At 36.9% G+C, this 25247-nt stretch overlaps 1 protein-coding gene across 4 annotated transcripts in view; it reads right to left on the bottom strand.

The window, feature by feature from the left end:
• LOC121313142 (tensin-3-like) overlaps nucleotides 1-25247 on the bottom strand; it is a 165238-nt gene that overhangs the window by 56596 nt on the left and 83395 nt on the right. For 3 of the 4 annotated variants that reach the window (XM_041245357.1, XM_041245354.1, XM_041245356.1), the window contains exons 5-12: nucleotides 20177-20218; nucleotides 15493-15545; nucleotides 14753-14918; nucleotides 13827-13877; nucleotides 12819-12941; nucleotides 1997-2061; nucleotides 1547-1630; nucleotides 141-253 (exon numbers count right to left, since the gene is read on the bottom strand). In XM_041245357.1, the coding sequence (XP_041101291.1) occupies nucleotides 141-253; nucleotides 1547-1630; nucleotides 1997-2061; nucleotides 12819-12941; nucleotides 13827-13877; nucleotides 14753-14918; nucleotides 15493-15545; nucleotides 20177-20218 (697 nt within the window). Of the gene's footprint in view, nucleotides 1-140; nucleotides 254-1546; nucleotides 1631-1996; nucleotides 2062-12818; nucleotides 12942-13826; nucleotides 13878-14752; nucleotides 14919-15492; nucleotides 15546-20176; nucleotides 20219-23109; nucleotides 23213-25247 lie in introns of those variants that run through there. The other variant, XM_041245358.1, reaches the window with a different exon arrangement.

Raw genomic sequence — 25247 nt, 5'->3', positions numbered from 1 at the left:
CTTGATTTTCTTTATTACTTTTACTCTACCTTCAAAAAACTGAAGTCAGTATATACAGTCTGTTTACAGTTAATTGAGTATCTTGTCTTCAAAACACACCAGTGCTTGTGTACTACTCTTTATTAACAAGCAGCTCTAACCTCCACTACTGTCAAAACTGGGAATCCCATGAAGAACGACATAGTGCAGAAAAAGGGGTGAAGTATTCATTTTCATAGCACCTGCCAGAAGACCACTCAGGAACTGAACATATCTGCATGGAAAATAAACAAAAAACATATATCCATTCAGTATATTAAATGCACTGGCTGTAATAAAAGATATTCAGTATGTTCACATGTTCTGTAGATCACAGCACAATACCTATGTTAATTGCGCCTGATTCAAAAGTTTAACTTCTTCACTATTCCATTATGGAAACATCTTAAGCATCTCTTTCTTGACAATGGTTTTGTCACTGCTTAGTATCAATGCACAATGTCTCTTTTGACAATGTAAGAACTGTTAACAGTTACAATTAGATTTGTGCAAAGAAACTGCACAATTGCTGTTAATAAAAGAAGGGGTGTATGCTCTTTACCCCTGACTTATTTTTGTGATCCAACTATTCATTGATACCAACACATCCAGTGTATTGGTAACAAATTGTCAAAAGTGTAACAACTACCACTCTGTACAACACCAATGTGAGGGTGCATGTACTGTACTAGAATCAATATTTAAGGAATGTATAATTGGAGAGTTTTCAAAAATGATTTGCAGCAAAAATAATAATTCTGGAATCAAAGGAATGGAATGAGAGGAGTACAGACATGCTCAATGGCTCACTTATTATAGTGTACACATTGTAGGGCAGCTATGCCAAGTTCCTAACTTGGGAGTCACGTTCTTTTTGTTATTTGTATTTTAGCAAATAAACAACCCTGTGGGTTTAAGCAGAACCACAAGTATGTCGGTTTCATGACAGTGAGCAACATTGGGAAACCATGTTTCTGTTTTTGCAACATACTGCATTAATTTAGGATTTTATTTAGGACAAAAAAAAAAAAAAAGTACAGTGCGGCAATTGTTAAAGTTCACGGTGAAATCTATCTTAGTAATATATTAATAGCAATTGAATTGCATTCTATTGCAGACACCTCATGAAATGCTCAGGGAAAGAAAGAATTCTGAATGAGCCTACAACATATATTTTACATGGCTTTTTGGGGGGTGGGGGGGGGGCAGAATAGTTACAACAGGTATGGATAAAGAAAGAACACTTGCTACCATTATTACAAAGTTCACAGAGTGTAAATGGCTTGCAAGCTCCACACAAGGGCAGAGTTCTTATTGCCAAGAATTAACCTCATGTCAGATAAAATCTGTAAGAACGGAAGTTTATAAATGTAAGCTTAAAATGACAATATTGTATATAAGCCGAGTTATTTATAATAGCCTTCACACATCTGGTTAAAACTGCAGTTGGGCTCTGCAATAAAAGAGATTTATATCTGTACTGTTTCCCTGATATGGCTACACATTCTCTAGTAATCTGCACACTGACCTTTTTTGTGAAGGCTGCATTAAAGTCGAAACTTTATCATCATAAAACTTCTTCATTGCAAAGCGGTCCAATGCTTGATCAGTACTGTAAGACATAAGCCAGAATTTGTTTGGGGTACATAAAATATAGTTTTATGTACACCAAATTTAAAGCAGGTTTACATTTTCCAAAATTTAATACTTTTTCAATTTATTTTTTTACAATGCAATTATGAAAGTCCTCCTCATTTTTATCTGTATAAGTACAGTAGTCCAAAGTACAGTATGTTGCTTTCTGTATGTACTGCATATATTTATCATAACTAAACACCAAAGCACAAGTGTTTAAGCATCCAGTCTTACTAAAAAGAAAGTAGCACTCCATGAAGTATGCTGTTGTTTAAGTTTACAAATAAAAAACAAGAAAAACACACACACACACGATAACATATTTAAATGAAGTTTGCCTTACCTTGCAGATATATTGGTGAAATGCATATATGAAGAGATTACAACGCCAATTCTACTTTTACCGCCCTGAGAAAAAAAGCCAGAGAAAAAAGTTTCTTCATTCTATTACAAATTACTTAATTTTTTATTGTATTTAACAGAATGATGACCTCTTTGAGAAAGATTCCTTCTTTCAATCTATGGTCAATAGACATGCCCAAACACCTTTGTGTATTTCAGATACAGTGTCAAACTAATTAGTTTTATGATAAGCTCAAGGAGTCTTACCAACTCTCATTGTTCGTTATGACATGCTTTGTAACTCATGTATGTATTAATCATACTATTTTTGCACATATGATATGTGAAAGCATTTTTTTGTATTGCACCATACCTGCTTCTAACAATCTCAAAAACAAAAAGAAAAAAACAACAGTTCAAACATGATAAATGAGTAACAGCAGGATATGGTGGCAAATCAATGAGTAAGCTAATGGAAATGTTATTGTGAAGTAATGTAAAAAATACTGCATTTATAATACAGTACAGCTGATTTCAAAACAGCAAAATTGAAATACATTTGAGTTACACCTAAAGAGACCTTTCTTGCTGGATAAGAACCAAAAAAAAAAAAAAAAACTATTGTATGAGACACCATTGCATGGGTATACTAGATGTTCTCTTTTACAATAATTAGAATTGGGACTATAGAGGATTCTTGGTCGAGTTCTAATATAGACCGTTTCAATATGCATTAATGGGGCTATGACCACATTGTTATACCTTTCTTTGCACCTTAACACAGCAGCTGTAAAATTAGGAGCAAACACTATTGCACTTTCTTTGCTCCAAAGTGAGTTTTTTTTGGCATTCACACTATATATGTACAGTGCCGGGAAAAAGTTTGTGAACCCCAATGGTAATTACGGAAATTCCACAGTTTTAACATAATAGCCTTCTTGAATCAAAATCAGTCTTTTCTTAAATATCCAATAGGGTTTATATTAACCAATTCCAAAACCCCATCGAAATGTTGTGGCAGAACCTGAAGCGAGCTGTCCATGCTAGGAAATCCCTCAAATGTTACAGAGCTGAAGCAGTTCTCTAAGGAGCAATGGGCCAAAATTCCTCAAAACCGATGTGAGAGACTGAAACAATTAGAGGAAAAGCTTAGTTGAAGTAATTGCTGCTCAAGAGGGTGCCACCAGTTATCGAATCTAAAGGTTCACATACTTTTTCACACATGGATATTGAATGTTGAGTCATTTATGGAAAAATAAATGTTGAAAGAGTATCATGTTTTGTGTCATTTGTTTAATCAGGTTATATGTATCTATTATTAGGACTAAAATTAAGATCTAATAACATTAAGTTTGAAATATATGAAAATCCTAAGGGGTTCTCAAACTTTTTCTTGGCACTAAGAATGAAAGAAGGGGGTTGCTATGTTGTCTTTGGAGCTTTAGCAAAATATTTCCACACATGTAAATGAGTTTTAATTCTATATTTAGTTTACAGTACAGTAGCATAAGTATATATTTCAATATTACTTGAAAACAGATGTGAAACTGAGAGTTGGTTGAGTTGGTTTCTTCATACTAATAAAGAGCCTATTCAGTTTGTGATTTAACTTTCAGTGGCCTTGCATATAGAGGTTCACAAACTTTTTATCGGAAAATCGCTAGCCCGACGTTCCGGGACAAAGAAATCTGTCGGACTTCGTCTTTTTTTTGGCTGCTTGCCCGACGGACGATTCGATTTTTTTACACTATAACAAGATAACTTTCTGTGCTTTAATCAAACAGCGGTTTCTCAATCGAGATTCCGCTCACAGATCATCCCGGTAAAACTACTGTTTTCTTCAACGAATAGGATATAGCCAGAATACTGGATGCAGCATGCCACAAATAGGTACTGTACTTTTATTCACAATCTCATTGCTATTATTATTATTATTATTATTATTATTATTATTATTATTATTATTATTATTATTTTAGTGCTACTAGTGGCACATACTGTAGTAAAAAAAATCAAAGAATAAAACAGTATGAATATTATTAATAATTTAGCTAATGCCTTTATCCAAGGTGACTTCCTTAACTTACTCCAGCAGTTTAGTTCATTTTGGATTGTCTTTTTACTACAGCGAACAAAAGGCTTTGGATCCAAACAGGGTTGTTATAGCGAGGGTGTACTGTATTAAGTATTTGACGTGTATGCTTAAAAGACGACACTTGGACATTTTAATATATAATGTGTGCACATTTGTTATTTAATTTTTGTTATTTTTAACCACCCATAGTGTTCAGCATTTAACATAGGGTATTAGTTTGGATCAGAATCCAATATCATCCCTTACAAAAAAAAAGTAACATACTACAAATACCCTTGTGCCAAAATTGTCTGGTTATAGTATACTATTGGTACCATTAATGTATCCTATTTTGGCACAAGTATACGTGCAGTATACAACTTTGTTCTATGTTTTTTGTCTAATACAACGTAGGTCTCAAATATTGGACATTTCTTAGATTGTATCTTACTTCTATTTTGCATACCTGCATTGTCTCTTGCTAGATATGCACCTCCAGATTCTGACAAATACTTTTAGAAAACCAGGAGCAACTTCTGCTCTGGATCAAAAAGCTATAATGCTCTGCAGGCTGCCCGCATATGTGGATATCTATCAAAAAACGAATAGAATCTAACTAAAACTCAAGTCTGGTAAAAACAAACGGAAATCTGGAAAAAGTATAGAATTTTGATGTTGAAAAAGTATATGAACCCTGAGATACTGTACCTATATTGAGTACAAATCACAGTCCATAGGTCAATTATGGGCAACCTGACATTTTTTTGGACAACCAAATGTCGACAATGGACTGCCCAAAGGGCAAGTACCATTACCAAAATTTTGCGAGCCCTGTATAGTGTGATGAAGTATAGGGAAGAGTTATTGAGGGATGATGTGTAGGTCCCAGAATAATGTGGAGTTTGCACCCTTTAAAGCAGGGGTTCCCAAAGTTTTGGTGATGGAAGGCCAGGTTCCGGAGGTTGCATGTGATGGGGGGGGCCGCACAAGAAAATGTACCACTCAAGAAGCCGAAATATGTCCCAAATCATACCTTTTTTTATTTCCTATACATTTTTGCATTTAAATTAGGAATGCATATTACTACCACTGCAGCTTTGAAATGTTGTATTTGATACTGTGTCATGGTGTCACATCTTACATTGCCCAAGTCAAAACAATTAAAGATGATAATACCGAAATAGGTACCCTTCCAACTATACCAATTAAACTCTTTTGTGGGTTATTCTTCAGTAGTGAGGCAGAATGCATCTCGACTTGTACAACTAATCACTTCACTAAGTGCTGAATGTATGTACAGTGAACTCCGCTTAATTCTAATCTCTGGGGACCATACAAATAGTTTGAGATGTGCAAAATTCAAATTAAACAAATTATGTAAATTGACCTATGGTGTGGACATTTAGAGCTATTTCCATAATATGTGCAGAAACAAAACAGACGCTACTGTATTTTACCTTGGTGTTTTTATTTATTTATTTATTTTTCTTTCTGAAATCAACGAAATAATCACACACTTCTATTTAAAGTGCAGCATTAATTATTCATAAATTATCTCCCATTACATTGGCGCTTTTTATGCAATTACACGCGATTGCTACTGAATCCTACTAGCTATTGTACTGTAGCCTAACTGTAATCTTATTCAGAAACACTGTACAAAAAAAGAAATAACAGTAACAATTTTAAACTGTAGCCAGGTAGTACTACAGCAGTACTTGCCCTAACAAAAGATCCAAATTGAACCCCAAAACTACAATACTGTACAAAGAGCATTTTCCTGATGTAGTTGAAGCTGAATACAGTTTTGCTCTTAACATAGTAAAATAAAATCTACAACAGAAAAAGTGCCTGTATACTGAACTGTAACATTTCTTGCTGTCATTCTGTTAAGATTACAGAAGCTAGCTAGCTACTTCAGCTGCGTAATCTAACGTTATTTAGTTGGTGCCTTCACGTCTTGATATCAGTCTGTGAGCATCTTCCCCCGTGGAAAGCGATAGGAGGCGACAAAATAATAATTTAAGAAAAGTAGAAGCGCTTTTTCTTTTCTTAGGAGGTTCCATGTTATTTTTCTTCAGCAGAGCAAATCTACTGTGCACAATATAGGCGCCATTATTTTTTTTTTTAAAGGGATAGAGCACATATAATGGCCGTAACAACTTTAAAAAAAATTGGCTTGAGAGGGTACAGATTTGATCCAAAACATGTAAAAAATGTACAAAATAAAGTAAATGGTCAAATTTGGGGGGCCGCACCAAACGTCCTCACGGGCCGCACTTAGGGAACCCTGCTTTAAAGGAATGTAAGTGGGAAAAGAAAAATGTAGTCTTGATGCCCGTTTCATAAAACTCCTGCAATTGTCATGTAGCTACAATGAGGTTGTGACATTGCAGAGGTTGGCGCTGCGTGCGTTTCATAAAGCACTTCACAAGTTCGATCGCTTGCGATCACTGTTTTGCGCTCTGCAATGCGTGAAATCAATAACTCGGTAGTCAATTTTAAGGCACAGTAACCAATTACGTAAAAACACAATGGCAGGGTTGCAAAGGAAAGCTATTAAAAAAAAAAAAAGATACAATTATTGAAATGGCTGGTCAACACAAATCTGATCTATTTGTCAAGTTTTCTGAAAGTAAGTCATGAAGAAAAATGATGCAGTAAACGCTGTTGGGGGGGGGGAGCAAAGAACAGTAGCCAAAATATGAAAGAAATTGATAGATTTAGCAAGGAGACCAAAATGAAAAGGAAAAAATATGGGAGAATAGGGCTAACCATCTACAAAGGAATGTAACAATAATAATAAAAATTATACAGGTACCACCCTGTTTAAAACCTTCTGACTATACTGAGTACTGCTTACACAGAAGTGTTAAAGATCGTAAGAAAAGTGTCAGTCACAAAGAAAGAACACGTGTTATTACTGATTACTATTGTGAAATATATATATAATATATATATATATATATATATATATAAATCCGAGAGCCTTTAACCACCCCAGAAGTGATATACACCATCGGAACCGCACGGCCCAAAGTGGTTTATATCGCTTACAACGCAGCTACCTGTCATTTGTGGGAAGAAAAATTATTAAAATAATTAAAACACATTTAATTAAGACAAAACCAGAAACTTGTATTGTGTATACATCTGCAGTGTAATCTCAGTTTCCCGCAGATGCTTAAAATCCAGGCTGGTAATTCGGGGGGTCGTGTCTGGCCTTGTCGTTACCTGCTTTTCTAAGAGATTTCCTGACAGACAGGATTACATTGTTGCTGGTTTTAAATTCACTGTCAGAGATGTTAAAACTTCTACTGTTAAAATACTGTATGTATTTAGTCCAGCTCAGCATAAAATACATGTGTATAAAACTGGAGACTCAGTACTGGTCCTCAGTTGAATTTCTTGCACTAGCATAAAATTCCCTTATGTTGAGATTTTTTTTTAACTTATTTCCATAAAATTAATATTTTTTTCTTTAAGTACATTAACAGCCCATGCTATAGTTTCTGTTGTGTTTTTTTTTCAGTCTTTGTTTTCTTCTATTTCATTTAGCTATGCCTCATCTACTGTTATGTGTCTATTCTTGCTGGTCAACTTATTTTATTTTATTTTTTTTTTTTTCAGATCTTGACGACGGAAGGGAGCCTTCCCTCCAAAGTTATGTTCAATACTGTCAAACAGTTTTGTCCTGGAATTTAGATATACGCTATATTATATATATATATATATATATATATATATATATATATATATATATATATATATATATATATATATATATATATATACACACACACACGGTCATGTGATGCCGTTTAACCATTCAGAGGTGGTTATTTTTCCAAGCCGTATTATATATACACACAGTGCCTACAGAAAATCTACTCCCCCTTTCAAAATGTTCGCCTTTTGTTGCCTTATAGCCTTGAATTAAAATGCATTAAAATATTTGTTTTTTTTTTCATTTATCTACACCTCCGGGACAAAGTTGTTGAAAGGCAAAGATCAGGGGAAAGGTATAAAAACATCAAAGGTCTTGACTATCCCTTGGAGCACGGACAAGATGATTATTAACAAGTGGAAGGTGTATGGTACCACCAGCAACCTGCCTAGATCAGGCCGTCCCTCCAAACTGGATGATCAAGCAAGAAGGAGACTGATCAGAGATGCTACCAAGAGCTACAGGCTTTTATGGCCAAGACTGGTCAAGCACTCCACAAATCTGGCCTATAGGGTAGGGTGGCAAGAAGAAAGCCATTACTCAAGAAAACCCACCTTCACCTGTTTGAAGTATGCAAAAAAGACACTCTGTAGCCATGTGGCAAAACGTTTGTGGTCTGGCGAAACTAAAATGGAACTTTTTAGCCTAAATGCAAAGTGTTATGTTTGGTGCAACCCCAACACAGGCCATCACCCAAACAACAACATCCCTACTGTCAAGCATGGTGGTGGCAGCATAATGTTATGGGGATGTTTCTCATTTGCAGGGGCTGGAGCACTTGTCAGGATAGAAGAGAAAATAAATGGAGCAAACAACAGAGAAGTCCTTAAGGAAAACCTGCTGCCCTCTGCAAGAAAGCTGAAACTGGGACGGAAGTTCACTTTTCAGCATGACAACGCCCCAAAGCACAGAGCCAAAGCTACACTGGAGTGGTTAAGGAACAAAAAGGTAAATGTCCTTGAGTGACCCAGTCAGAGCCCCAGCCTAAATCCAATCGAAAATTTGTGGCATAACTTGAAGATTTTAGTCCATCAGTGCTCTCAAAGGAACTTGACTGAGCTTGAACAGTTTTGTAAAGCAGAATGGTCAAATATTGCTAAATCTAAGTGTGCAAAGTTGGTAGAGACCTATCCCAACAGACTCACAGCTGTAATTGCTGCCAAAGGTGTTTCCACCAAGTATTAACTCAGGGGCCTGAAGACTTATCCAATTATGATCTTTCAGTTTTGTATTTTATATATTTTATATTATATATATTAAATAAAACCTTTTTTCCCCTGTGGTGTAGACTTTCTATAAGCACTGTACACACACTCACACACACACACATATATATTTAGTTGTAGTTCAAAGTTTTCATACCCCATTGGAAATTTATAATTTCTAGATTTTTCTTAAATAAGTTATAGGAATTTTTTTATACCAAAAGTTTTGCTTTTGTGGATGAAGAAAAAAAAAAAGTTACAAGAAATAGACAATTATTTATTTCAGCATTTATTTAGCAAATCTCAAAAAATGCTAATTAAAAAATATTCATACCTTAACAAGGAAAATTAAATTAGTAACTAGTTGAGGCACCATTAGCAATAATAACCTCTTTTAAACGATTAGGACATTTGTCAATTAGTTTTTGGTATGATTATTTTGTGATTTTTGAACATTCTTCAACGCAAAATTGTTCCAGTTCATTCAACTCATATCAAAGATTCTCAATCGGATTTAGACTCGGCCATTCCAGAACCTTGAATTTCTTTTTCTTTAACCATTCTGAAGTAGATTTTGGTTTTGCTTTGGATTGTTGTCGTGTTGGAAAGTCCAGTTGCGTTTTAAACCAAGTTTTGTAGCTAAGGGTTTCAAATGATTTGCAATATCTTTTGGTGTGCTATGGAATCCATTTTACCATATAATGGAACTAAATTTCCTGTGCCAAAACAGACCCTTTTCTTTGTACACCTCACCAGACTTTCTCCAAATGTAATGACTTTCAGCATGACCAAATAGCTCGATTTTTGTTTCATCACTCCATAAAACTTTTGATCAGAACTCATATCCATCATTCAAATGCTGTTTTTTAAACTTTAAGCGATTGTCCTTGTGACATTTTCCTAAGAGTGGCTTTTTCCTTGGCCTGCGACCACTGAGACCTTCACCATGCAACACTCGACCTGTGATTGAAATAGAAACCCCAGTCCCACTTGCAGTCAATTCACTTTGAATATCTTTGGCTGTCAATCTTGGATTGTTATTAACCTTCCTCACAATTCTTCTACTTGTTCTTGGTGAAAGAGCCTTCTTTTTTTAGACCAAGGGAGCGTTGTGACAGTACCATGAATCTTGTACTTCTTGATAAGAGAAACAATAGTTGAAATTGGGATACTCAAATGCTTGGAAATCTTCTTGTATCAATTTCCAGCTTTATGACAATACACAATTTTCTGCCTGAGGTCTTCAGATACCTCTTTACTTTTTTCCCCCATATTGACTTATTGGTAATGAATGTTTACCTATAATCCAGAATTTACTAGACTTTTCTAGAATTAGGTTCTGCATTATCATTTTGAAATTTCTAGCACCTTGTAGGCAATACTATCATAGTATCAAAGTATATGAATACTTTTGAATTTATATTTATAGTTCTGCAATAAAAATGCAGACATCTATTTTTGATAACGTTTTCCTCATCAACAAAAGCTAATCTTTTACTACAAAAGATTTTTCCTAAAATTCTTAGTTTTTGAGAAATTTCTAGAAATTATAAATTTAATTTGCTGTATGTAAACTTAAGACAACAACTGTGTGTGTGTGTGTGTGTGTGTATATATATATATATATATATATATATATATATATATATATATATATATATATATATATATATATATATATATATATATATATACACACACACACACACACACACACACACACACACACAGTGCCTAGCAAAGGTATTCACACCCTTCCTATGGTGTCCCAATTTGTGAAATTACAAAATGATGCATACACATTTTTTTTAAACTTAATATTTTATTTAAACTTGAATGCTCAAACTGAAGACTTCTAAGTGTAAGATAAATTACAGTTAATGTCAGCAAAAACTGACATATGTTGACTGCATAAGTATTCAGACCCATCATCTAAATATTTGGTGGAAGCACCTTTGGCAGCAATTATAGCTGCTAGTCTTTTTGGGTAAGTCTCTACCAACTTTGCACACCGGCTTGGTGCAATTTGTGTCCCCAGTCTTCTTGGCAGATTTGCTTAAGCTCTCTCAAGTTGCTTGGGGATCACTTATGGACAGCAGTTTTCAAATCTTTCCACAGATTCTCAATAGGATTCAACTCAGGACTTTGACTGGGCCACTCAAGGGCATTCACTTTCTTATTCTTAAGCCACTCCAATGTAACTTCTGCCTTGTGTGTTGGATCCCAGATTTATGTCTTTAGCAAACTGAAACAGGTGTTCCTCTAGTATTTGCCTATACTTTGCTCCATCAATTTTTCCTTCAATCTTAACAAGCTTTCCAGTTCCTGCTGAGGAGAAGCATCCCCATAGCATGATGCTGCCACCACGATGCTTGACTGTAGGGATGGTGTTGACTGGGAGATGTGCTATGTTGAGTCTGCACCAAACGTAACGCTTTGCATTTAGACCAAAAAGTTCCAATTTGGTTTCGTCTGACCACAACACCTTTTGCCACATTTTTGCAGGATCACACAGGTGCTTTGTTGCAAACTTCATGCAGGCTTTGAGATGGCTTATTTTTACTAATGGCTTTTTCTTACCACCCTGACATACAGGGTACCTTTGTGAAGTGTTCTGGATATTGTTGACCGATACACATTTTCTCAGCCATTGAACTATGTAGGTCTTTCAAAGTTATCGCTGGCCTCACAGTGGCATCACTCACCAGTTTCCTCATTGCCCAACTGCTCAGTTTGGAGGGACAGCCTGACCTAGGCAGTGTCTGGGTGGTACAATGCACCTTCCATTTCTTGATGATTGAGTGGACTGTGTTCACAGGGATATTCAGAGACTTCGATATTTTTTTGTACCCTTCTCCTGATCTGTGCTTTTCAATGACTTTATCCCTGACTTGCTTTGAAAGCTCCTTGGTCTTCACAGTTGACTCTTTGCTTGAAATTCATTAACTGACCAAAGAACCTCACAGAGACAGGTGTTTTTATTCTGAAATCATGAGAACCACTAATATTGCACAGAGACAGAGGCCATTCAAGTAATTGTGTGGCTCATTACGGTCATTTTGTGCACCTGAATTAATTTAGGTTTGCCACAGCAAAGGGTTTGAATACTTATGCAATCATGACTTTTCTATTTTTATTTCATATTATCTATTTCCTTCTTTCTTTTTGTTTTTGCTTTGAATGTTTGGAGTAGGTTGTGTATATAATACATATTAATTCCTACTTCAAAGTGCCATGACTGCAAGCTTTAAGCAACAAAATGTGAAAACTGTGAGAGGGTCTGAATACTTTTGCAAGCCACTATATATATATATATATATATATATATATATATATATATATATATATTATATATATATATATAATATATATATATATATCGAATTATGAACCTTAGAATCTTTGAATGTTACTAATCACCTGATGACATTCTGTACAGCATTTAATTTTGAGTGCTGAAAAAATGCTGGAAAAAAATCCACCAGTGGCCTATCTCCGTGTATTATACATTGATCAAATCAACCACAAAGGCTTAATATACCTGATTGACTGTATCATAATAACTGTATCCTAGCCAACTAACTTTGTTTTGAATGGTGGATATACTGTAAACACAATGGGTAAATGTCTGTAGGTGCAATTGTACCAGTATATCAAATATGTAATGGTTTATAAAAAAATACTTTTAAAAGCTGGCAAAAGTCATAAAAATGACTTTGTATATTAACTTTCCTTTTACTGTGCTTTGCAGCTAAGGCTCAGTTGTACAGAGCAGTAAGTCTTGTCTCATTAGTCATTGCAGACCGCAGTCACTTACTTTGCAGTGAATCACCACCACATGCTGGGATTCGCTGTTGAGCCAGTTCTCCATGGCCTTGCAGATGGTGCACATCTTGTCAAGAGGGGGGGCGTGAAGGTCAAGCCAGCCCACGTCCATGATCTAAAACAAAAGCAGACCGCTTAGATTCACTGATATAGCACAGCTGTGTTCTGTTGCTACTTGTGAATGGTGCTTGTGGAAAATACAACCACACAAATTATACTATATAACTGACACACACACACAAAATCTAATTGCTATATCAGTTTTGATCAGTTCTGGAAAGCAAGCAGTGAGCATGGCTTCCTTTGAGCATGGCTTTAATGACTGGATTGAGCTGCTGGTAGTACATGTTAGACAGAGGCACGGCGCCAATGTATTTCTGCAGACTTAACATAACCTTATTCCATTGACTTTGTGTAGCAGCATGATATGACTGTGGCACTGTAACTCTACCAGTCAAAACAAGCTCAGGTATTTTCTGACTAGTTCACAACACATACCATTTTAAATTCAAAAGAGAGATAATTGTGACCTCTTTAGGACCTCAGCTGGTGTTCTGCTTTCCATGAAAACCCAGCTGCGGAGTTTTAATTTATTTACGCTTCAGTTTGTTCTTTTTTTTTTTTTAAGCTGTTGAAACTACATACATAGCTGCATGATATCTTGGATCATTTCAGTCATTTACTATATTTGACTATTAATGTACACATTTTTCAGTCAACAGGACAATCTGATGTCACTTGCTTACATACCAAGGCACATTCATAATAGATTAATTTCCATTCTTAAATAACAGTCTTATTGGTACATTTGGCACTAGTCCTGTATTTACAGTACCTTGAAAAAAGTAACAATTTTCAAAGGATTGTCCATTTCTGCCATTTATGAAACATAAGACGAACAGGGAAGTAATGTAATTCCAATTCCTAAACATGTGGATGTGTATGATTGTCTTAAAGAGAAACTCTTTTTTTAAAAAACTAAGTACTAATAAATATATACCTTGGGGTTAAGTTTGGAGAGATCACATCTTTTTTCTGAAAGGTTGAACACCTGTGCAAAAGTAGACACAAAAAAATAAATATGCCCATTAGTCCATTCAGCTCATCAAAGACAGTAACTTGGGTGGGGGGAAAAAAAAAAAAGATTTGGGATTTCCATTTTTCATATATTGGCTGGTTTTCTAAGTGTTAATGGGTTCTTATAGGTTTTTAAATCAACTGTGAGTTAACCACCAGTTTGTGTAATTACTAGGGGTTTTAATCGATCAATCACACCTGTGGACTTTCATTGATTAAAAAATAATTAATTGATTAATCTCGTCTACAAGTGCGGTAGCAAAAACAGTGCACAAAAAAGCAAAATCTTAAAATGGCTGAAGGTACTTCTAAAGACCTTGGTAAAAGGGCAACTGGAAGGCATGCCCAATATTGCACAATATCTCAAAATAAAGAAAACGTGCAACATTTGCTCATCAGTGCTTTCCTTTCACGTCAGTACTACACCTTTATCAATCATGATACCATAAAATTATTTTCTATTTTAAACATTGGGATCTTACAGTCATACCCCTCCACTTTTTAAAACAAAGTTACACCATTGGCTTTACTTGTAATTGTTTTTCAATACAATTGCATATCACTGGCAAACAGATGTGGTTAATAGATCAGATGATTACTCGATCAATAGAAAATATCAAAATTAAAATGCCTAGTAACTATTAAAAACAGTGACGCAGCAACCACAAGAGGCTCATGTATTTATTAATATCATAACCATTATTGGGATTTGTGAAACCCCAGTATGCCTTTTGAGAAGTTTTTTTTTTTTCCAATGTCGTAAAATTTGAACAGGCTTGGATGTATTTCTGAGCACATTATATCTTTACCATGAATGCCATCCTTGATGGCACAGTACCGCATACTTACCAAATAGTTATCTGCATGTTTCGATTTAAGCATGCGTGTAACATCTTGCAAGTTATGGAGGTAGGTTTCCTCTGAACATGCAGTGGGGAAGGAAACTGCAATTATACGTTCGGTGATGTAAGTCAGATCAAGTTCATAGCCTTCCTCCATAATGTGATCCACACTTCTGTGCAGAGAAAGTAGGAAAATCATAAACAAATAAAGGCAAAGGTGCACTCTTCAGGGCCATTCCACTGATTGTTTTATAGCTGTCATAAATAATGAACTCAGCAAACAATAAGATAGACAGTGGTCACAAGACAATTCCAAGTTCAACTTCAATCAATCCAGTTGCATGCACACAATTCCAGTAGTTTTCAGGAAAAAAAAAAATAAAAAAATTATATATATATATATATATATATATATATATATATATATATATAGTGCCGAGAAAAAGTTTGTGAACCTCTATATGCAAGGCCACTGAAAAGTTAAATCACACACTGAATAGGCTCTTTATTAGTATGACAAAACCAACTCATATAATATAATTCTGAAAATAAAATCACATTTGAAAGTCACATTTTTCAGAAAACACAAACATTATTATTGGATTATTGACAGATTTATTTTTTTTAAGCCTTCCACTTTTGTCATAAAAGCAAGCAAAATATATACTGTATGTATGCTAGCATAAAAAAATAATATTGAAAACTTTAACAAACTCTCTTGGAAAAAGTATTTTGGAATATACTTACTGAGATACTTTATCGCAACTGAAAGATGAACTCTTTGGAAAAGTGCTTGATGTCTGAAAAGAAAAAATAGAACCGGTGAACACATTGAACAATATCATTAAGCACTTCGTAAAACATGCAAGAATAATACATATTTATAGAATCCATTGAAATTCATTTCAGGTGTTTTTGAAGTAGATTGCACATGCATATTTTATAGAATGGGTTTAAATGATGTGCGTTAATTGAATAAGCAGTCTCTTGTCCTTATCCACGTCTGTGTTATTTATTAAGCTATCCGAGTAATCTGGCAGGGGCTTGTTAGCTCTCATATTAAAAAGAGATCTGTAACACAAAGCTAAAGCATAACACATTCTCATACCTAGCTGATACTAAACCAAAGACTATTGGCAGGCAAATGACAGCAATATGTTCAAGTTTAAACCCTTTTGACAAAAACTGTACTCAAATATTCAGTATTAGAACTTAAATAAATATGTTTCACAAAGCAGAAATAAACCAAACAACCTCAAAAGCAAAAAAAAAAAAAAAAAAAAAAAAAAAAAAAAAAACACTCATCTGAAGCTGTCTTTGTGTTCAGTACGCTGAAAAGTTATAAGCTGCCATTCACAGGTTGTATAAATCTGAGTTTGCCTTGTCAAGAAAAGTCAGTCATGTTCATCCCAAAGGGATCTGACTGTCAACACAAATCGGTTCTATTTACGTATTAGTGCAAGGTAGATAGGAACTGTTTGAAGAGCCCAGAAGGGGTCTTACATGCCTACCTTAATCTGCCCAACTGCCAGATTGCTACCAAATTGAGATCCTATATGATTAACTTAAGCAATGTCTCTTTGCAAGGCAACCTCAACCTCAGTTTTGGCAGGACTTGTGTGTTTATGCATCACATAACATTAGGTTATTACCATAACCCTGGTTCCCTGAAAAGAATGACAACCATTACCAAATGGGAAGAGCCTCTCTGACCCATCAATCACTGAGCATATATAAAAACACTGCCCTATCAGGGCCCTGTTGTGAGGAGAAAGTCCCTCCCACCTCCCGCTGAAGAGGGATGTCCTCACAGTAGCATATCGACATTTTTAAAATCGAAGGTCAGCTGGGGACATGACCTCGAAGGGTAATGGTTGTCATTCTTTTCACGGAACCAGGGTTATGGTAATAACCTAACGTTCCCTTTCAAGTGGAATGACAACCATTACCGAATGGGAAGCTGTACCATTGATGTCGTGGCTCCAGATTACAGACAGTACAGCCTCAAGGCCATAGCAACAGAGCTCACATGATGCCTTAGGGCATGTCGCCTGTAACACCCTAGAGCCCAGAATGGGCTTTGCTCGGTTTGCAACATCAAGGTGGTAAAAATGCGTAAATGTCTGACTACCTGTCCATGTAGCAGCATTGCAAAGCTCATCCAAGGAGGCGCCGTGAAAGAGAGCCCATGAAGTTGCTTGGCCCCTGGTAGAATGGGCCGTAATGTCCCCCGGCATGGGGGAGTCTGTCTGTTCATACTCCAAGCGTATAGCATCTGACACCCAGTGTGCTAGACCTCTACAGCAGGACCCATAGCAAACAGCTGGTCTGACTGTCTCCAGGATGCTGTCCTATCCAGGTAACTGTGCAGAGCCTGGACCGGGCAAAGCGTGTGCTGTCTACAATCCTCTTCTGACTCATGTGGGGGAGGTCTGAAAGCTTCCAAAACCACTGGTTGGTTAATATGGAATGAAGACACCACCTTTGGCAAAAAGGCAGGATTAGTTCTTAATGTTACCCATGAGTCATTACCGGTAGCAACCCATACATGTGTCATCGATGGACAGAGCATGAAGCTCAATTACTCTTCTGGCAGACGTAATGGTTAATAAGAATTCCACTTTGAGGGAAACAGGGCACAGCTCTGCTGAGGCCATGGGCTCAAGTGGGGGACCCGTAAGGACACCCCAGCACCAGCTCCAGATCCCACTTAGGGACCATGCTTTTCAATGGAGGACGAAGCCTCCGGGCCCCTTTAAGAAATTGCACTGCCAGGAAGTGTGCTCCAGCGAACTCTGTCAATTTTATACTGGCACACCGATACTGCTGCCAAGTAGACCTTCAGAGTAGATGCAGATGTTCCCGCATCAAACAGGTGTTGTAAGAAGGTTAGAATTGTCTCAATAAGGCAGGTCACAGGGTTGTGACCCCCAGCAATGCACCAGTTTTGGAAAACATTCCATTTATACGAAATCTGGGCTCTGGTGCTAGGCACCCTAGCAGACATTAATGTCTCTACCACTGCGTCTGGCAAACCTTGTCTGGATAGATGGCTCCATTCACTGGCCAAACCCACAGTTGGAGCTGGACCGGATTCAGGTGCCATAATAACCCCTTCGCTTGGCTCAGGAGGTCCTTGTGAAGGGGGAGCTGCCACGGTTGGCCCCATAACGTGTTGGGAGAGCAAACCAGGGGCGCCTCGGCCATCTGGGTGCGACCAGCAAAACCTGGGCTTTCTCTATCCTGATCCTTTCTAGTGTCAGGGGCAATAGCGGTAGTGGAGGGAATGCATACAAGAGCCCCTGTGGCCAGGGGTGAGCTAGCGCGTCTATTCCCAGGGGACCCCCTGCCTCTCTCTCCATAGTGAACCACAGGGGACGATGAGTGGACTTGGCTGTGGCGAAGAGGTCGACTTGTGCTGTACAAAACCTCTCCCAAATTTGTTTCACAACCTGAGGGTGCAGTCTCCACTCTTAGCTGTCTGGAGCTCCTCTGGACAGGAGGTGTGCTGCTCTGTTGTCCACACTGGGGAGGTGAACTGCCCTGATGCAAGTTTCTGTAGAAAAAGTCTGTGTGCTGCACATGGTGAAGGACAGGTGAGCGCAGGACGCCTTGGCGGTTTTGTAGGCTACCACTGTCATGTTGTTTGTCCAGACGAGCACATGTTTCTGCGCTAACTCTTGGTAAAAATGAGATAGCGCTAGGGATACTGCTTGCAGTTCTTGGCCATTTATATGCACTTGCTGCCAAGGTCCCTTCCACTGACCTTGTATTTCCCTGCCATTCCAGACCGCTCCCCCGCCCAGGCTGGAGGCGTCCATAGTGACAACTTCCCTTCTGTGAGAGGAGCTGAGGGGAGATCCGAGGCGCAGATTGCCGGCGCGGAGTCACCGCTCCAATGTCTTCCGGCATTATCTGGACACTTGGACCAGCTGATGTTGATCACGGACCGGGTGCACCTTGAGCATATTCACCCAAGCTTGAAGTGGGTGCATTCTCAGCAGCCTTAGGGGAAGGATTCTCTGTGACTTCTAACGACTAAATCCTGAGGCAACCACGCTCACAGAGTTCAGTTAGATCCCTAGGAACACTGTGGACTGAGCCGTTACAAAGTTGCTCTTCTGTTGATGTATGGAGATCCCTAACTTCGTTACAAGATCGATGACCTGTCTGGTGTGCACCTCGGTGCGTGCTTTGGAATGCGCACAAACTAGGAGTGCATGCCTCTGCGAGGAGAAGGAGCGTGGTACCTCCGCGGTGATTGCCTACCTCCCGCTAAGCGTCCACTCGAGCGATGTCACCTCGGCCGCGTCCACCATGATTCCGCAGAGGGGCTTTACACCTCTGCACTGCTAATGGGGTAGGGGAGGGTGAACCAGGGGTATGGGAGCACTCCCTCGTCACTGTAGTCCTTTGAGAAGGGTCCCTGGACAACTGACCGTATCCTTCCCTGCCCTGAGGAATGGGAATACGCCGGGGAGAGGACTGCCCTTCTATGACTGGTTCTATTAGAGAACCGTCGGCAAGGGGAGCAGTTCAACTCTCCTGTCAGTGTCCTGGCTGCGTTATCCGGTCTCAAACACCGAGCACAGGTAGTGTGTCCATCCTCCCTTGGGAGCTTCGCTGCACACTGGTCACACTCGTGCAAACCAGCGGAGGATCCTGCAGAGTGCACTGACATGGCGCGCGGGCATCGATGCCGATCAGTAGGCTTTGGTGTCGAGCTATCAACGATGATGACCTTAGTCGGAGCTGAGTAATTGGCATCGGTGTCGGCGCCGAGGTGGGGATGCACCAATCGGCATCGGTGTTGGTGCCGAGGAAGAGTGCGGTCAGTGCCAAGCTGTTGTAGTCTGCGCCGACCCCTACGCCGATTGGCTCGGCACCGACTGCAATAGCTGCATTAGACTCTAGCAGGTCTGTAATAACCCCACCCCCTAGGATTTCAGTATTTGCATGTTAAACACCTTCCTTTAATACTGTTTAGTGTAATATCACACCAAGCACATTTGTTGTTTTCAATTGGTCTGGCTTAGCAACAAGTAGCTGAATTTCCTGCTTATTTATTCAACAAATGTCATTTATTTTGTAGCTGAGACATATACTGGGGTCCCAGCATGAAGAATTACAAAATGTTAGTGTGTATCTTGGATCATTTTTGTTAACCATTTCTAATATAAGAAGAGGTATCATATTTAATGAAAGTCTGGTATGATTTTTTTTTTTTTCTTTTTGTAGCTTCCATATAGCAATATACAAACATTAACACTTGCAGTAACAGGCAAACAAAGAGAGTCTGGCCTAAATCTACAAACATATAATCCTTTTAATATTACATTTAATAGTAGAAATAAATCATTCTACATACACACACACATATATCTTCAGGAGAATTGGCTACTGTTGTTTTTAAGGTGAAGATAATGCTTACCGTCCTGGCTACATGACGTACGAATGAATCTGTATTATCTGGCTACAAAGAAAAAAAGAATAAAAAAGGTTAACATTTTCAATGTCATTAACATCAATGTATAATTTATAAATTAATATGTATTATATAGGAGAATAACACAAAGCTGCTCAAACAGAGAAATTACGTCTGTTGCAAGAGATATCATACATACAACTTTAATATAAATCACAAAAGCGTAGACTTAAATTGATTTCCTCAGTGTCAAATCTTAATACCATCACCACTGGAATCATTTAAAATAACTCTTCAATCAATTAAATGCCAACAAGTGAGTTTATTCTGTGTATTTTTTCTGTTCTATATATATATATATATATATATGTGTGTGTGTGTGTGTGTGAACATAATTTAGATATTTTATTTAACATCATTTAATCATAGAAATTACAAAATTATATTACAAATGTCTACCGGAAGCCATAATGGTAGTACAGTACAGTATTTCATGTTAGATTTTGAAATGTGAAATATTTTAATTTTTGTCCATTTTTAAATATTTGGAAAGCTGCAAAATGGTATGTAATTCAATATGTTGACGTAACATTATTCAGCACGTTTCATAAATGAGTTAATTCTATAGGTGATGCAAAACTTTTGCCCATAGTTTTCCACTACACCAAAAGCAAATCTTTGAAAGGAAAGAGGAAAAGAATAAGCTATCTGTAAATAAAAAGTCAGTTCTCGGGTGTTCCCCTGCTTCCTTTCAACATGTTAATTCTTTAAATATGTATGGTGAGCAATCAAAGGTCAAGAAACAGTGATCAAACATGCTTACAAAATACAGTAAAATAATTGCCCGAAGCACTTCAAACTCACCATATATTTGGAGCTTGTACACTTAAACCTACAGGTATCCAAGCACCCATGTGTTTTCAGCAGCAGTGCAGACAGAAACTTAATTTGTTGCCCTTTAAGTAAACCACCAACCCTTTGGTATCAACAACATAATGTAGCTAGCTTCAGACAGCAGGGAAATGAGAATCTTGAAGGATCAAGAAGTGACAGTGTGTAATCTACAATGTAAGTTCCAAATCCATAACCCTCACCACTACCCATTGTCATGTCTGCTGGGTCAATGAAGGCAGAGTAACAGTGCTCTTGGGAAAGCTGATCTTAGAACAGCCTGACCCGGACCAGAGATCTATTTACACAGCAGCAGTTCTCCCACAGGCATGGCTAGCCTCTGGTCCCCCTGACAGTGGGTAAACACTCACCCTCCTAGGAAAACAACAGGATGGGGGTGGACCAAGTTCTTTTGTGCCTTGGTTCCCCTTCACAAGCACCTTGTTAAACTAGCGACTACATTAAAAAGGAAGGTCTGGTACATTTAGGATTAAAAAAAAAAAAAAAGCATTTATAGCGTTTTAATTATTATTTTTTTTAATAGATCAAAATAAGTTTTAGTTGCAAAACTGGAATCTTGGCTTTTGATCTTAACAGAGGTTGTGGAAAGTCGAAAGCTCTATCAGAGTTATGGAGAAATCAAAACACTTTTTAAATGTTTGCACTCAGTGATTAAGACTTGTACATCCTACTCTAAAAGTGTGTAGAAAGTACAGATTTAATTTTTTTTCAGAGCAACAGTTACATTATTTGTAGGGTGCCTATTTTTCAGGTTTTACATATACTGTATATGAATAAATGTGTGCACAATTGTCTGTGATTCAAATGCAATAGAGCAGAACTGGCGCTGATGAGGGTTAGCTGATTTACCTATAAGAAATGTGCCTTCTTTATTTATATATATATATATATATATATATATATATATATATATATATATATATATATATATATAGATTTTTCAAAATTACAGCAATACAGCTTTAAGGGTTTTACTTTTTGTAAATTTTTCTTCCCAGTTATTTGTTTTATGAGTGTGTGTTTAAGCCAAGAGCATTTAGATGTAACACTCGATCGTTTCTCTTTGTAAAACAGCATGGAGTAAAGTTGTTTAGTTTTCCAGTATATCTACAAAATAAAACTTGATTGGAATGGAGAAATACCTCCATATACAGTGTGTGCGTGTGTGTGTGAGAGAGAGAGAGGGAGAGAGAGGGGTAGTCAAAAGTATATACATGCGTTGGAGATTTAAACTGTTGATGACAACTTTGTTGTCAACACTTAGTGCTTAAGCATTTCTTTAATTCTTTCTCTATAAAACCCGATTAAATAAAACCTGATTTCTACCCGAATATTTATTCTTGATATATATATATATATATATATATATATATATATATATATATATATATATATATATATTTCACCTGATTTTTTTCATTAAATAATTTTACCCGAGTTTTATAAAAGTATTCACCCGCATTTGGAAAAAACATTTAGTCCGAAAATCAGATGCAGTAATTATTTGGTTCTCAAGATATGTAAATTGTGACTACAGATTTAGCCGATACATGTGTTCAAATGTATGCAGATATTAGAAAATTACTGGGTAGACCTATTTATTACGCATTTTATATTTTCTTAGATCTCTCTTATCAGTAACACATTTCTTTCTGCAAATACTTCTCCTGCATTCCAGCTGGTGAAACAATCAGGAAATGGTAAAATACCTGTTTTTGAAAAGTTGACACTGGAAATAATGATTTATTGATAAAATAGAAGGTATTTGTGCCAATTAGTGCAGCGGTTACCCTCAAGTAAATAAAAAGCCTTCGAGCATTAACCCATATCGTTAGCCTGTCTAAAAGTCAATTATCTCAACAAAGGCTGACACTTTGTAATTACAATACAGACAAAGATCTTTCAGTTTAATCTAAGGTCAGAAAACAGCGAATTACCACATAGCCAAAGACATTCTACTGAGCGCAACAGTGGGAAAGCATAGCTTTACTAATTACTGTAAACAAGCAAACAAACAATGTTCTCACCTTTTTGTATATTTAAATTTGGACTGATTCCACAGTGAGATTGTTTTATTTATTTTTTGTTTACTTCGTAAAAAGCAATCCAGCAAATATTTAATCCCTTCAGTAATTCCTATGCCAACAGCTTTTGTTGTTTCGGGAATTTAAACTTAGACTTTAACCTTGCTCAGATCACCTGATCAAATGGAATGTGAAAGTAACCTCCCCCTTATTTTACCTCTAGTTACTAACTTAAGCAAAAGTCGCCATAGAAGTACAGAACTCTGCGGGAGACGTGAACATTAAAAGTTGGTTAGTGGTGGTGATGCAATTAAACAAAGACCTCTTACACTCTTTGCATACAAAACAACGTTACCAATGTCTGAGTAGCACAGTAGCACATGCTGTATTGAGATGACATGTGATATCCACTTTTCAAATGCACAGGTTTTTGTGTGTCATGTAGCCCTGTTCTCTTCAGCCTATTAAATGAGTCTTCTCGGGAGAAACCACAGTATAGAGTCAACAATAGACTCAATTTTATTACTTCAGTTCACTTCCACTGTTGATAGAGAAACTAGTTGTATAATTCATCAATCATACCAATGCATGCTCATGTGCCAAGAAGTGACATTTAGTAGTAGCAGCTGCTGGACTCACACTTCTTTCAGCAACTGTCAGTATGGTATGAGAGTCTCATAGCGGGAAAAACACAAACATTTGGCCCCGAGTACTACAGAAAAATACCAAATAGGTCAAATTGTGATGACTTGATAGCTCCTTTATGTGGTGTGCATCATGTTAGTGTGATTTGTGCTTTAACCTCTGGAATGCTAGGAAGTCATTTTTCCACTACACCCACTGCAATTATTATTAAATTCTGTTATCAGGTGTGAAAGAACACCACAAACAATAAATACTTAGCATATTACTTAAATTAATTCTGCTATTTTTATTCCCAGTCAATTGTCGCATAACCGAAAGCTTAAGTCATGGGTCTTCTTGGACAAACAACATTTTTTCTTACACTGCACTGAAATTCAAGGGGGCGGAGGTACACATTGAGCTGATATGTGAGCTATTTATACACAAAACTCACTACTGGATGAGGAGGCTATTTCAGCATTAGGAAGTCTTTATCCTCAGTAATATCAATGGCTTGTAATTTGGGAGTTTCAAAGGAGCTAAGTCTTTACCTCCATTCACCAATAATGTATTTAGTTGTGCCTGTCCTAACAGCACAGACATTTTTACATCATCTCAAGCACTTCTTTCATTGTTGGGATCACATGGTCAAGGCCTTTATTGCAGCTTTGTTCATGTACTTTCTACCAAAATATACACAGTACTGTATTTACCAATTCATCTTGAGTGATGCTTAGCAAAGAAAAGTTTAAATAAAGAGCTTAACCTCTTTATCAAAGCTCAGGACAGTCAAGTTACTGGATTTTATTGTAAAGTATATTGTTATCCTATTTTTGCTACTACTACATGTATATACTGTAGAAGTAAACAAATGAGTTATCATCCTCAATATACAGATAGATCTTGTTATTGGTCATCTATATATATATATATATATATATATATATATATATATATATATATATATATATATATATATATATATATATATATATATATATATATATATATATATATATACACACACACACTACTCAACTGTTAGCGGTTAGTTGGAAGTAAAATGAGGGCAAAGATAAATTTTGAAAAGGGGTGTGATTGAGCATATACAACTGCTAAAAGCACTTTTTATACTAAACTGCACTACAACTGAGAGATCACTCACTACTGTGTCATGCCTTTGAGGAATGGCAAACTTCACAGAAGAGAAACTTTTCTGTGTGGAAGTGCTGCTAATGCACTGTGCAAAAAGTTTCAACTCTTCTCAAAACCGTCCTCTATTTATGAGTTGATTAATATACAGCAGTGTGTGTCCCAGATTGTGGGAATACCTTCTTGTTTGCAACCAATCAAAAGTCTACTTAAAAGCTTTAAAGGATGACACGTGTACCTTTCTTCTTAATGCCGCTGCAAGTAATCCAACATTTCTTGGGTTAGCAAATCTTTATTGCTACGTTACATAACAGTAACACAATTTGCTTAGTGTTTCATTTTGTTTACTGTACTTTACTACAGAC

This window comes from Polyodon spathula, chromosome 3, assembly GCF_017654505.1.
Source record: "Polyodon spathula isolate WHYD16114869_AA chromosome 3, ASM1765450v1, whole genome shotgun sequence".
NCBI lineage: Eukaryota > Metazoa > Chordata > Actinopteri > Acipenseriformes > Polyodontidae > Polyodon > Polyodon spathula.
Note: the sequence above shows the minus strand (reverse complement) of the source record. Positions and strands in the feature narration are given on the sequence as shown.